Consider the following 14,110-nt stretch of genomic DNA (forward strand, 5'->3'; position numbering starts at 1 on the left):
ACATTAAATTGAAATAAATTATGACTGGTGTTTATTGTTTTCAAATAAAAAAGTTGTAATTAAAATATTTTCTGTTTCTTTATTTGTGTCTAACTGTTATTCTTAGATGTTTAAAATAAAGATTATAGTCAACCCACTACATATGCAGTTTTTGCACATGCAGGAAACTGTGACATCTATATACATCTATCTGCACATAACATGGGTATGTAATATGTATTTTATTATCATATTCAGATGAAGACTTTACATATATATATATATATGTATGTATCTACAGATAAACACATACACATGTATACACAAACACACATATATATGCATGTATACACACTGGATGTTTTTCAGGAACTCTCTTGCTTTTTTGATGATCCATTGGATGTTGGCAATTTGATTTCTGGTTCCTCTGCCTTTTCTAAAACCAGCTTGAACATCTGGAAGTTAACAGTTCATGTATTGCCAAAGCCTGGCTTAGAGAAGTTTCAGCATTACTTTACTAGTGTGTGAGATGAGTGCAATTGTGTGGTAGTTTGAGCATTCTTTGGCATTGCCTTTCTTTAGGATTGGAATGAAAACTGACCTTTTCCAGTCCTGTGGCCACTGCTGAGTTTTCCAAATTTCTTGGCATATTGAGTGAAGCACTTTCACAGCATCATCTTTCAGGATTTGAAATAGCTCAACTGGAATTCCATCACCTTCACTAACTGTTCGTAGTGATGCTTCCTAAGGTCCACTTGACTTCATGTTCCAGGATGTCTGGCTCTAGGTATGTGATCACACCATCGTGATTATCTGGGTCGTGAAGATCTTTTTCATACAGTTCTTCTTTGTATTCTTGCCACCTTTTCTTAATATTTTCTGCTTCTGTTAGGTCCCTACCATTTCTGTCCTTTATCGAGCCCATCTTTGCATGAAATGTTCCCTTGGTATCTCTAATTTTCTTGAAGAGATTGCTGCCGCCGCTGCTGCTGCTAAGTTGCTTCAGTCGTGTCTGACTCTGTGCAACCCCATAGATGGCAGCCCACCAGGCTCCCCTGTCCCTGGGATTCTCCAGGCAAGAACACTGGAGTGGGTTGCCATTTCCTTCTCCAATGCATGAAAGTGAAAAGTAAAAGTGAAGTCGCTCAGTCGTGTCCAACTCTTTGTGACCCCATGGACTGCAGCCCACCAGGCTCCTCCATCCATGGGATTCTCCAGGCAAGAGTACTGGAGTGGGGTGCCATTGCCTTCTCCGAAGAGATCACTAGTCTTTCCCATTCTATTGTTTTCCTCTATTTCTTTGCATTGATTTCTGAGGAAGGCTTTCTTATCTCTCCTTGCTATTCTTTGGAACTCTGCATTCAAATGGGTATAACTTTCCTTTTCTCCTTTGCTTTTCACTTCTCTTCTTTTCACAATAAAACATCTATTTCTGCTTTATTGACTATGCCAAAGCCTTTGACTGTGAGGATCACAATAAACTGTGGAAAATTCTGAAAGAGATGGGAATACCAGACCACCTGACCTGCCTCTCGAGAAACCTGTATGCAGGTCAGGAAGCAACAGTTAGAACTGGACATGGAACAAGAGACTGGTTCCAAATAGGAAAAGGAGTGTGTCAAGGCTGTATATTGTCACCCTGTTTATTTAACTTATATGCAGAGTACATCATGAGAAACGTTGGGCTGGAGGAAGCACAAGCTGGAATCAAGATTGCCAGGAGAAATATCAATAACCTCAGATATGCAGATGACACCACCCTTATGGCAGAAAGTGAAGAAGAACTAAAGAGCCTCTTGATGAAAGTGAAAGAGGAGAGTGAAAAACTTGGCTTAATCAACATTCAGAAAACTGAGATCATGGCATCTAGTCCCATCACATGGTAAATAGATGGGGAAACAGTGGATACAGTGGCTGACTTTATTTTTCTGGGCTCCAAATTCACTGTGGATGGTGATTGCAGCCATGAAATTAAAATATGTTTACTCCTTGGAAGGAAAGTTATGACCAACCTAGACAGCATATTGAAAAACAGGGACATTACTTTGTCAACAAAGGACTGTCTAGTCAAGGCTATGGTTTTTCAGTAGTCATGTATGGATGTGAGAGTTGGACTATAAAGAAAACTGAGTGCAGAAGAATTGATGCTTTTGAACTGTGGTGTTGGAGAAGACTCTTGAGAGTCCCTTGGACTGAAAGGAGATCCAACCAGTCCATCCTAAAGGAGACCAGTCCTGCGTGTTCATTGTAAGGACTGATGTTGAAGCTGAAATTCCAATACTTTGGCCACCTGATGCTAAGAGCTGACTCGCTGGAAAAGACCCTGATTCTGGGAAAGATTGAGGGCAGGAGGAGAAGGGAATGACAGAGGATGAGATGGCTGGATGGCATCACTGACTCAATGGACATGAGTTTGAGTAGGCTCCAGGAGTTGGTGATGGACAGGGAGGCCTGGAGTACTGTGATTCATGGGGTTGCAAAGAGTCAGACACGACTGAGCAACTGAACTGAACTGAACTGAATTGCAAATGGTGTTGAACATTTTTTTTTAATGTGCTAAGTTGCCTTCTGTGTATTTTTTGTGATAAACTCTCTGCACTTTATGTCCATGTTTTATGGTTAATCTTTCATTTTCATATTGTTAAGATTTAGTATTCTTTTAAGCTATTATCCATATTCAGCATCATTATTTTGAAAAAGGGATATCCTTCTTCTATGTATTTTTCTTAACACCTTTTTCAAAAATCTGTTGACTATATTGTGTAAATTTACTTCTGAAAAGTCTATTTTGTTGCAGACTTAGGTGTCTATCCTCTCACCAGTGCCACAATATCTTGGTTATTTTAGGTTTGTGTTAAATCTTGAAATTATGTGAGGCTTCCAACACGTTCAAAAATGTTTTGAATACCTTAGCTCCTTTACATTTTCATAAAAATTATATTTTATTACCTTGTCTTTTCTGTAAAAATGCTTGTTTAATCTTAAGTAGGGCTCCACTGAATATAGAGATCTTTTGCCATTCCATTTTATACAGAGCCTTTGTTCACAGTTGGACTGTTTACAAAATTCCTTCCTTCTTCCTTCTTTCCTTTCCTCTTTTCTTCCCTCCTTTTTTTTTCTTCCTGTTTCTTTTCATTCTTTGCTTAACTTTTCTCTTCTTTTTTCTCTCTTTGGTTTAGTACTCAGACTCTATCACCAGCACTTCCTAATTACTGATTTAGAATCTCTGGATGCAGACTGGAAGCATGTATGTATTGTTTTAGAATTGTTTGAAAACAGTTTAAATGCATTTCTAGGTACTAATTTATGGAGTGGTATATGGCACATTCCAAAATACAAGTCAGAGATATTACTTTGCCAACAAAGGTCTGTCTAGTCAAGGCTATGGTTTTTCCTGTGGTCATGTATGGATGTGAGAGTTGGACTGTGAAGAAGGCTGAGTGCCGAAGAATTGATGCTTTTGAACTGTGGTGTTGGAGAAGACTCTTGAGAGTCCCTTGGACTGCAAGGAGATCCAACCAGTCCATTCTGAAGGAGATCAGCCCTGGGATTTCTTTGGAAGGAATGATGCTAAAGCTGAAACTCCAGTACTTTGGCCACCTCATGCGAAGAGTTGACTCATTGGAAAAGACCCTGATGCTGGGAGGGATTGGGGGCAGGAGGAGAAGGGGATGACAGAGGATGAGATGTTTGGATGGCATCACTGACTCGATGGATGTGAGTTTGAGTGAACTCCGGGAGTTGGTGATGGACAGGGAGGCCTGGCGTGCTGTGATTCATAGGGTCGCAAAGAGTCGGACACAACTGAGCAACTGAACTGAACTGAACTGATGCAACTGAAAAAGCTTGAAATTTATCTGCCAAATCTCTAATTTAAAATGTTCTACCACATAGAATATTAAAATTACCTGTATACTGTACCATGTCTCCTGTCAAACTATCTATTCATATATTCATATCATACCTCTTCCATTAAACTACTCACTAAAATTTAATACATTTAAACTATTTATTTAAACAGTTTGTCTCATAATACTCAGAAATCTAGCACTTTTAAGTAACTATAATAATCATCATTAAATGATTATGAATTCTCTCATAGCCTATGCTTTCACATAATTTCATTATGTGTATGTATAAAGAATCTTGAGAGAAATAATACTACATAGTTCTGGGAGATAACAGGTCATATCTCCTTGTACATAGGTATTTAGTGTCAGAATGAGGACTATGTCCTGTATCAGATTTAATTTCCAATTCTATGAATATCCTTTTTCCACTGAGATCATTTTATTCAGAGGCCTACTACACTTATTCAATTTTATTTATAATAAGAGTTCATTGCTCCAGAGCCAGCTACTCATTTACTATGGGGGAAAAAATGAAATCAGGTTGTTACTTTCTTTCCCAGAAGAGAATTAGTGTATTTATTCTTTGGAGCTTCCCTGTAGATTTCAAGAAGAGCTCGGCAATCTGGTGTAAGACTCCTAATGCCTAATATTGGTATATACCTTAATTGAGCAATTAATTTCCACAGGTAAGAGGAAAGGTTTTTCATCACTTATAAAAACATTTTAGAAGCTTTAAGAACTCCAGGGAACACGGTAGAGAACTAGAACCCACTCTTACTATACTTAAGTATATAGAACTATATATTAGAAAATTAATTTCCTCAGTGGAAGATAACAGAAAGAGGATGGTAGAAATAAAATGTTGATTTATACAAGAAAATATATTAAAGGGAGAGATAGTTAAGAATCAATCAGCAACTGGGTAAGTGCCATTTGGTGATTAAGATGTTTTTCTCATGGAGGGATATAAATAAATTTGAAATCTATCTTACTAGTCAGTTAATTGCTCTAGAAGGTACTTCTGTTTTTTGTTTTGTTTTGCTTTAATATCCTGATCCTTAACTGTATAAATTAATTCAAATACATGAAGCTATTATTTGGCATTATTTCTAGGGTGTGTCATTTCCAGAACTATGATATATCACAAAGAGTCTGCAATACGGTCAAGGGGAAATAGCTTAACATGCGGGAACAGAAAATCCTGAATTTGAATCCTGACTCTGCTAGTAACTTATTATGTAAACTTGGTTAACTCATGTGTCTAGCTAGTCCTTAGGTTTCTCATGTGTAAAATGCTGGATTATTTAACTACAGCTTGCCATGTAGATTACTTAAGACGAAGTACACAAATTTTCTAATACCTAGTAGCCACTTGATGACACATGGTAACTGCTATCACGTCTTTCCTTCTTTTCAAGAAGGGTGTTTGTAGTATTTTTTTCACAGATATTAAGTTCTGCATGTTTTCGAACTGTATGAGACTTGAGATTATTTGATTTTAGTTTTCCAGAATGTGGATATATTGTTAAAAATTTGGAATCCATACTTTTGGTTTTCTAGGCTCTATCTCTTAAAGTAATATTGCTGGATATAATCAGTTCTAATTTCCTTAAATATTAGTTGATAGAAGTGCCTGTGCTGGAGCACCTTGGATGCAAGAGATAAAGTCCTTACATTTTATGGCATACGATAATACAGTTATATTTATAATACAGTTACTGGAAGCATTGTTACATTAAAAAATACTTATAATGATCGGCCAGTACACAAGTTTCTCCATTTAAATGAGAGAAGCATTCTATAAAGTCAAGTGATTCCTCTAAAGTAAAACTGTAAAATAGAAAACTAACAGGTTATTGACTTTATATTTAGTTCAGTTCAGTTCAGTCGCTCAGTCGTGTCTGACTCTTTGTAACTCCATGAATCGCAGCATACCAGGCCTCCCTGTCCATCACCAACTCCTGGAGTTCACTCAAACTCATGTGCATCCAGTCGGTGATGCCATCCACCCATCTCACCCTCTGTCGTCCCCTTTTCCTCCTGCCCCCAATCCCTCCCAGCATCAGAGACTTTTCCCATGAGTCAACTCTTTGCATGAGGTGGGCAAAGTACTGGAGTTTCAGCTTTAGCATTATTCCTTCCAAAGAACACCCAGGGCTGATCTCTTTATTTATTTATTTTTTAATATAAATTTATTTATTTTAATTGGAGGTTAGTTACTTTAGAATGGACTGGTTGGATCTCCTTGCTGTCCAAGGGACTCTCAAGAGTCTTCTCCAACACCACAGTTCAAAAGCATCAATTCTTCAGCACTCAGCTTTCTTCATAGTCCAACTCTCGCATCCATACATGACCACAGGAAAAACCATAGCCTTGACTACATGGACCTTTGTTGGCAAAGTAATGTCTCTGCTTTTCAATATGCTGTTGCAGGTTGGTCATAACTTTCCTTCCAAGGAGTAAGCGTCTTTTAATTTCATGGCTGCAGTCACCATCTGCAGTGATTTTGGAGCCCCCAAAAAATAAAGTCTGACACTGTTTCCACTGTTTCTCCATCTATTTCCCATGAAGTGATGGGACCAGATGCCATGATCTTCGTTTTCTGCATGTTGAGCTTTAAGGAAACTTTTTCACTCTCCTCTTTCACTTTCATCAAGAGGCTTTTTAGTTCCTCTTCACTTTGTGCCATAAGGGTGGTGTCATCTGCATATCTGAGGTTATTGATATTTCTCCTGGCAATCTTGATTCTAGCATGCCTATGTAAAGATAGACTGGTATCTATATATGTTTTATGCATTCATGACATACCCAAATAATCTTTAATTTTTAAAATATTTTTAGGCTACATAGTTCTACAAATTTTTTCAATTGCTGCAAGTCTCCAAATTTTTTCTCAGCATATTTATTGAAAAACACCCATGTTTAAGTGTATTTACATAGTTCAACTCATGTTGGTCAAGGGTTGGTAGAGGAGCTATTGGTACATTTTTCAAATTTTGCTTGCATGATCTTTTTTGCTTTACACTGTGTGTTTTCTTATTTGTCTAATTCCTGTTTTGTATCTGGCACTCTCTGGTAAACACTTTTGTACTCTATACTTACTTTCTTGAAAGAGAGAAAAGAGAGAGAGAAGAGTGAGAGACAGAAATAGATGAAGGTTAAAGAAAATGAGAAAAATTTAAAACATAAATATATTTTTGTGATAATTTATATATTAATCTATTTCATATTATTATTGTGGTTTTATGTTATTTTATTAATGTATCTTTCAAACTTAACTAGTTTATTCTAATACTTTCATGTATTATGCTATTGTCGGGGCTTCCCAGGTAGCATTAGTGGTAAAGAACCCACCTACCAATACTGGAGACATAAGAGCTGTGGGTTCCTGCAGTGATCAGGATAGAACAGCCTGGGTCAAGAAGATTCCCTGAAAGAAGGCATGGCGGCATACTCCAGTAGGTTTGCCTGGAAAATCCACAGACAGCGGAGCCAGGCAGACTATGGCCCATAGGGTTGCAAAGTTGGACAAGACTGAAATGACTTAGCACATACATTATGCCATTATTATTACTTGTTATGTGTGTTAGAGGGAAGTTTCTGGGAAAGCAAAGACGTAGAATTTTTGTTTTTTCGTTTTTTCTTTTTCTTCTAATAATCGTTTGCTTCTCCTCTTGATATAAGGAAGTCTAAAAGGAGTTCGTCAACGTTGTATATTATCACCCTGTTTATTTAACTTATATGCAGAGTACATCATGAGAAATGCTGGACTGGAAGAAACACAAGCTGGAATCAAGATTGCTAGGAGAAATATCAATAACCTCAGATATGCAGATGACACCACCCTTATGGCACAAAGTGAAGAGGAACTAAAAAGCCTCTTGATGAAAGTGAAAGAGGAGAGTGAAAAAGTTGGCTTAAAACTCAACATTCAGAAAACGAAGATCATGGCATCCGGTCCCATCACTTCATGGGAAATAGATGGGGAAACAGTGTCAGACTTCATTTTTCTGGGCTCCAAAATCACTACAGATGGTGACTGCAGCCATGAAATTAAAAGATGCTTACTCCTTGGAAAGAAAGTTATGACCAGCCTAGATAGCATATTCAAAAGCAGAGACATTACTTTGCCAACAAAGGTCTGTCTAGTCAAGGCTATGGTTTTTCCTGTGGTCATGTATGGATGTGAGAGTTGGACTGTGAAGAAGGCTGAGAGCTGAAGAATTGATGCTTTTGAACTGTGGTGTTGGAGAAGACTCTTGAGAGTTCCTTGGACTGCAAGGAGATCCAACCAGTCCATTCTGAAGGAGATCAGCCCTGGGATTTCTTTGGAAGGAATGATGCTAAAGCTGAAACTCCAGTACTTTGGCCACCTCATGTGAAGAGCTGACTCATTGGAAAAGACTCTGATGCTGGGAGGGATTGGGGGCAAGAGGAGAAGGGGATGACAGAGGATGAGATGGCTGGATGGCATCACCGACTTGATGGATGTGAGTTTGAGTGAACTCCAGGAGTTGGTGATGGACAGGGAGGCCTGGCGTGTTGTGATTCATGGGGTCACAAAGAGTCGGACATGACTGAGCGACTGATCTGGTCTGATCTGATCTGAAACAAAACAAAAATATAATGTTTCATGTTAAGAATATAAATCATTTGTAAGTCATTGAATTCAACCCAGTCCTTTGCACTACAGATTTTGTACACCCTTAATGCATATTGGTCTATGGAACGCCGAGGAAGAACAAAAGTTAGCAGGCTGAAATCTTGCTCCTATAATATAGATGCAATACTTAATTATGTTTCAAAAATGGAAGCTGTAGGACCAGATACTGGTGATTCTTTAACATTTTGATTATGTATTACACATTTTCCTTGTTTTCATATTCCTTTGAATAAGCAACACTGCCAGCATAGGGAAATATAGCAGTGATAAAACACTACATTGGGATTTAATCTGGATATTATGTTTTTAGCAATGCATTATAGAAAGAACTTTATTATATATCATCAGGTGACATTTAGTTTATAGTATTTGTACAAACTCCATGTGCAACTATAATATATGGAATGAACGTCTCATAGTTTATTTTTGCTATGAATGTGTCTCAAACACACATGCAAGGACTTTGCAGAGATAGAATGTATGTATAGGAAAATTTTAGTTGGTAGTCAAGAAAACATTAGCAGTATAATAAATTGTGGGGGAGAAAATGAACAAACTGAATGTTATGTTTTTCAAAGAATGAAAGCTGAAATGCAAAACCACAAACCAACAACTTGATGTTTTTTTGGCATACTGCATTTAACTGCAGAATAATGTATTCTGTTCTGTTCACCACTGTTCCTCCAGCAGTACTAGTTAAACAGGGAAAGTAGTCAGAAAAGAGGACATAAAATGATTTGGTTTAGAAAAGCTGCCTCGTGAGCTAGTTGTAAAGTAAGTCTTAACTTATCCCATTTAGTCATCTGGACATTCTTTAAAGCTTAATAATTTCCACATTGGTTTTTATCATTTAAATTCAACACAATTTTATGATGTGTGTTTGCTCCCATTTTATAAGTTGCAAAATTAAAGAAAGGTATAATCACTAATGAAATCTAGGATTAGCACTCAGATGTGTAGTTTCCATTATTTGTTAATTTAAAACTTCCTATATTTGTATTTGTGATTTTTAAAATGATGTAATGCTAAAACAGTAGGCAGTAAGTTTAACAGAAAATAAACTAAACTGGCAAAATTTTTAATGGAACAAATTTAACCAACAATAATTAATTTATTTATTTTTACAGGGTGATACATCCACTTGAATTCAGCGTTTAATCCCTGCTTATTCCCTCATTGCAAATAATTTTAGGATTCAATATAGCCTTCTAAGAAGCAAATAGGAGGGTATAATTGCATGGACTCTATATTCACTATATACTGCCTTTAGAACAGAAAAATAAAAACTGAAATGTCAGGGTCACGATCAGATTTGGATTTATACAGGGTTCAGGTAAGAAATGTGACTGAAATCACCATGTTTATATTGATGGGGTTTACAGATGATTTTGAGGTTCAAGTTTTCCTATTTTTACTATTTCTAGCAATCTATCTTTTTACACTGATAGGGAATTTGGGGTTGGTTTTCTTGGTCATTGTGGATTCCAGGCTCCACAAACCTATGTACCATTTTCTGAGTGTGTTATCATCCTTGGATGCCTGCTGTTCGTCAGTCGTCACTCCAAAAGTGATAGTCAATTTCCTGGTGGAAAATAAAACTATTTCATATCTTGAGTGTATAACACAGACACTTCTTTTAGTTACTTTTGGGACCACAGAATGCTTTCTTCTGGCTGCAATGGCATATGATCGCTATGTGGCCATCTACGACCCCCTCCTGTATTCAGTCCGCATGGCTCCCAGAGTCTACGTGCCACTCATCATTGCTTCCTATGTTGGTGGCATCATGCATGCTACTGTACACACAGTGGCTACTTTCAGCCTCTCCTTCTGTGCCTCCAATGAAATCAGACATGTGTTCTGTGACATCCCTCCCCTCCTCGCTATTTCTTGCTCTGACACTCACACAAACCAGCTTCTGCTCTTCTACCTTGTGGGCTCCATTGAGATAGTCACTGTCCTGATTGTCCTGATCTCCTATGGTTTCATTCTGTTGGCCATTCTGAGGATGCATTCTGCTGAAGGGAGAATGAAAGTCTTTTCAACATGTGGCTCTCACCTAACTGGAGTGTCCATTTACCATGGGACCATCCTCTTTATGTACATGAGACCAAGTTCCAGCTATGCTTTAGACCATGACATGATTGTGTCAATATTTTACAGCATTATCATTCCCATGCTAAATCCTGTCATTTACAGTTTAAGGAACAAAGATGTCAAAGAGGCAATCAAAAGAGTGTTTGGGAAAAAATCAGTTTGTTCATAAAGTACATTTTCACACTAAACACTGAGTTGAAGAAATTAAGACTTATGTTATTGTCTCCATATAAAAAGTCAAGGTACAAGTTTTTTATTTTTACGTTTATGCCTTTTATTTCTTCTTGGATATTTCATAAATAAAGATTATGGTCAACAGCCAACTGTGTGGTTTTTGCAGATGTGGATAATGATCATCCTTTGGTTTCTTAACGAGTTTATAAATATATGCACACCCCAATATACACATATATACCAACATATATACATATACATGCTGATAACTGGTGATACACTTTTGCCAAGGCTGCCATAGCAAACTACATAACACTGTGGCTGAACAACACAAATGTATTTTCTCACTGTCCTGGATGCTTTGTGTTTGAAATCAAGGTGTATCCAGGGTTGTTTTCTTCTGAGGCCTCTCTCATCAACATACACAATCATATTGAATTAAGGTCCCACCCTATAGTTGCCCCCTCAAAGACCCTATTTCTAAATTCAGTGACAGACTGAGGTAAGAAGTTTAGGACTTCAACAGGCAAATATTGGATTTACTTATGCTGCTACTGCTAAATCACCTCAGTCGTGTCCAACTCTGTGCGATCCCATAGATGGCAGCCCACCAGGCTCCCCTGTCCTTGGGATTCTCCAGGCAAGAACACTGGAGTGGGTTGCCATTTCCTTCTCCAATGCAGGAAAGTGAAAAGTGAAAATGAAGTCACTCAGTCGTGTCTGACTTTTAGCGACCCATGGTCTACAGCCGACCAGGCTCCTCTGTCCATGAGATTTTCCAGGCAAGAGTACTGGAGTGGGGTGCCATTTTACTTATACCCACACATATATACACAGAAGCATGTATAAACCATTATTTTCTCACAAAATACAGAGTCTTGGTGTTAGCATTTATCAATAATGTTCATGAACTAAAGAATAATAAAAAAAAAAAAAACACAACTCAAGAATAACATACAAGTACCTGCTAAATATTTCTCTTACCCCACTAAGCTGCAGAACATCTATATGGGTTTCTCTCCATTCCTGGTCCTGACTCAGCTTTGGGTCAGTTTCCCCTTGACACCACTACCTTCTACTAATAAAGGATTCAAATTCCCAACTTGAGTGCTATATACATGACTTCAAATTTTCTGTGTCTGCCCTTATCTCCTATACCTACAGAGATGAGTTTGCTAAAAACACAACAAATATCAGCTGGCCTTGTATAGTACCTACTGTTTAACTAGAGGGAATTGACTGGGGAAAATAAATTTAAAAAAAGGGGATCTAAAAATTAAAACAGTAAATCTATATGACCAAGAGAAATGGTGTTACCACTCTGATCTTCCCATTGGAGATGACCATGCAGACAATGTAGATAACCCAGCATTGCCTGAGGGAAGTGTTATGGCCTCTTCTGAGGCTGCCATCGTCTGCTTCACTGCAGATGCTCATCAGGACCCACCCTAACTGCCTCTCTTTGCTTCTAGACCTGTATACATGAGTCCCAGAAGGCCCCAAAAGGTGAGACCCAAGTGGAGTGACCCATGAACTGTGACCCATGTGTAGGTATGCCATACTCTGTCAGTACTAACTGAGTCTCTGATTTTTACAGATAGTCATATGGGGAACATGTTTGGTTATTAAGAGTGAGGAGTAATGGTGGAAGGAACGTAATGTTAGATTAGGCCAAACATTGGTATGGACCAACTTAGGAGAGATTTTATTTTAGGCCACAGTTTTGGGAGTTAAAAAGGACTGTAACAGGTTTGATTGGTGAGTTGGCTAAAACATGGAGAAAAAGGTGGCCAACAGTGAGATATATGGTAATGGCCAATCTGCTTTGTTTGATGTAGGGAAAGCGACTCGCAGTCTTAGGGAGGGGTTGGAATATTAAAGTGTATTTGTCACTTAAGATCTATTAATTCACACTTGGACTGTGCAAAAGGCATTCTTTTCACCAACAAAATGAGAAATATATTTGTGAAGGGAGCTCTAGCTCTTGAAGATCTCCATATGTGGCCTTCTCTAAGACCAAATCTTACAAAGGGAACTACAGTCACTAAATTGAAAAATGCTGTGATATTTATTGGATTCCAGGGTGGCAGGTGCCAACTGGCAACAATCAATCACCAAAGGTACAGTGGTCCTAGTTACTGTAACGAACAGCAGCATCAGAATAGTATGATTCACATAGACCTATGGCATTGGCTAGGTATTCATGGTTTCCCTAGAAGTAAAATAAATGCTTATTAAATTCTTACTCGATCTCTGTAAGGAGAAAAGATTTAATTCAAGGGAACCAAAATCTAACTAAAATTATTAAAATAGATAGTCATGGCTCTTCATTAATTCCCAGAATTGAGCCATTTTACAGCCCCAGGAACCATTCAATGAAGGGGATTCTGGATCCTCTAAAGAAGGGCTTGGTACAATAGCCAGAATTTTTATTTCTAATATTTATCCCACCCTCCCCAAAGGGACTCAAAGATTTTGTCAAGGTAAATGCACTGGGGAAAAGGAAATAATCATAATTTTCTGTAACTACTGGACACTTTATTTTGCGGGGTCCACAATCACTGCAGATGGTGACTGCAGCCATGAAATTAAAAGATGCTTGTGCCTTGGAAGAAAAGATATGACAAACCTAGACAGCATGTTAAAAAGCAAAGACATTACTTTGCCAACAAAGGTCCATCTAGTCAAGGCTGTGGTTTTTCCAGTAGTCCTGTATGGATATGAGAATTGGACTATAAAGAAAGCTGAGCACCAAATAATTGATGCTTTTGAACTGTGGTGTTGGATAAGACTCTTGACAGTCCCTTGGATTAAAAGGAGATCCAACCAGTCCATCCTAAAGGAGATCAGTCCTGAATATTCATTGGAAGAACTGATGCTGAATCTGAAACTCCAATACTTTGACCACCTGATGAGAAGAACTGACTCATTTGAAAAGACCTTGATGCTGGGAAAGAGTGAAGGTGGGAGGAGAAGGGGTTGACAGAGGATGAGACGGTGGATAGCATGACTGACTCAATGAAAATGAGTTTGAGTAAATTCTAGGAATTGGTCATCGACAGGGAAGCCTGGCGTGCTGCAGTCCATGGGGCAGCAAAGAGTCGGACATGACTGAGTGACTGAACTGAACTGAGGCTCTCCATCTCTCTGTCATAATTTAGTTTATAGAGCTCTTCATCATCTTTCTCTTCCAAAGAACATAACACTGGTCCTAACACTGATGGAATGATGCTGACTGGACCAAGAGAACAAGAAGCAGCAAATGCTCTGGCTTGTTGGTAAAGTACTTTCCTACCACTGGGTAAGAAATAAACATGACTAAATTTCAAGGGTTTTCTGACTCAGT

The 14,110-nt window shown here is 38.1% G+C and overlaps 1 protein-coding gene across 1 annotated transcript; it reads left to right on the forward strand.

The window, feature by feature from the left end:
• The first annotated feature begins 9,730 nt into the window (after positions 1 to 9,730).
• LOC147358625 (olfactory receptor 5T1-like) lies at positions 9,731 to 10,759 on the forward strand. The gene has a single exon (XM_086342089.1). It carries the CDS (start codon positions 9,785 to 9,787, stop codon positions 10,757 to 10,759), a length of 975 nt encoding a protein of 324 aa, XP_086198215.1. The 5' UTR covers positions 9,731 to 9,784.
• The last annotated feature ends 3,351 nt before the right edge of the window (positions 10,760 to 14,110 follow it).

This window comes from Bos grunniens, chromosome 15 (genome assembly GCF_055505025.1).
Source record: "Bos grunniens cultivar Pamir isolate PY7600 chromosome 15, Bosgru_T2T1.0, whole genome shotgun sequence".
Classification (NCBI taxonomy): Eukaryota; Metazoa; Chordata; class Mammalia; order Artiodactyla; family Bovidae; genus Bos; species Bos grunniens.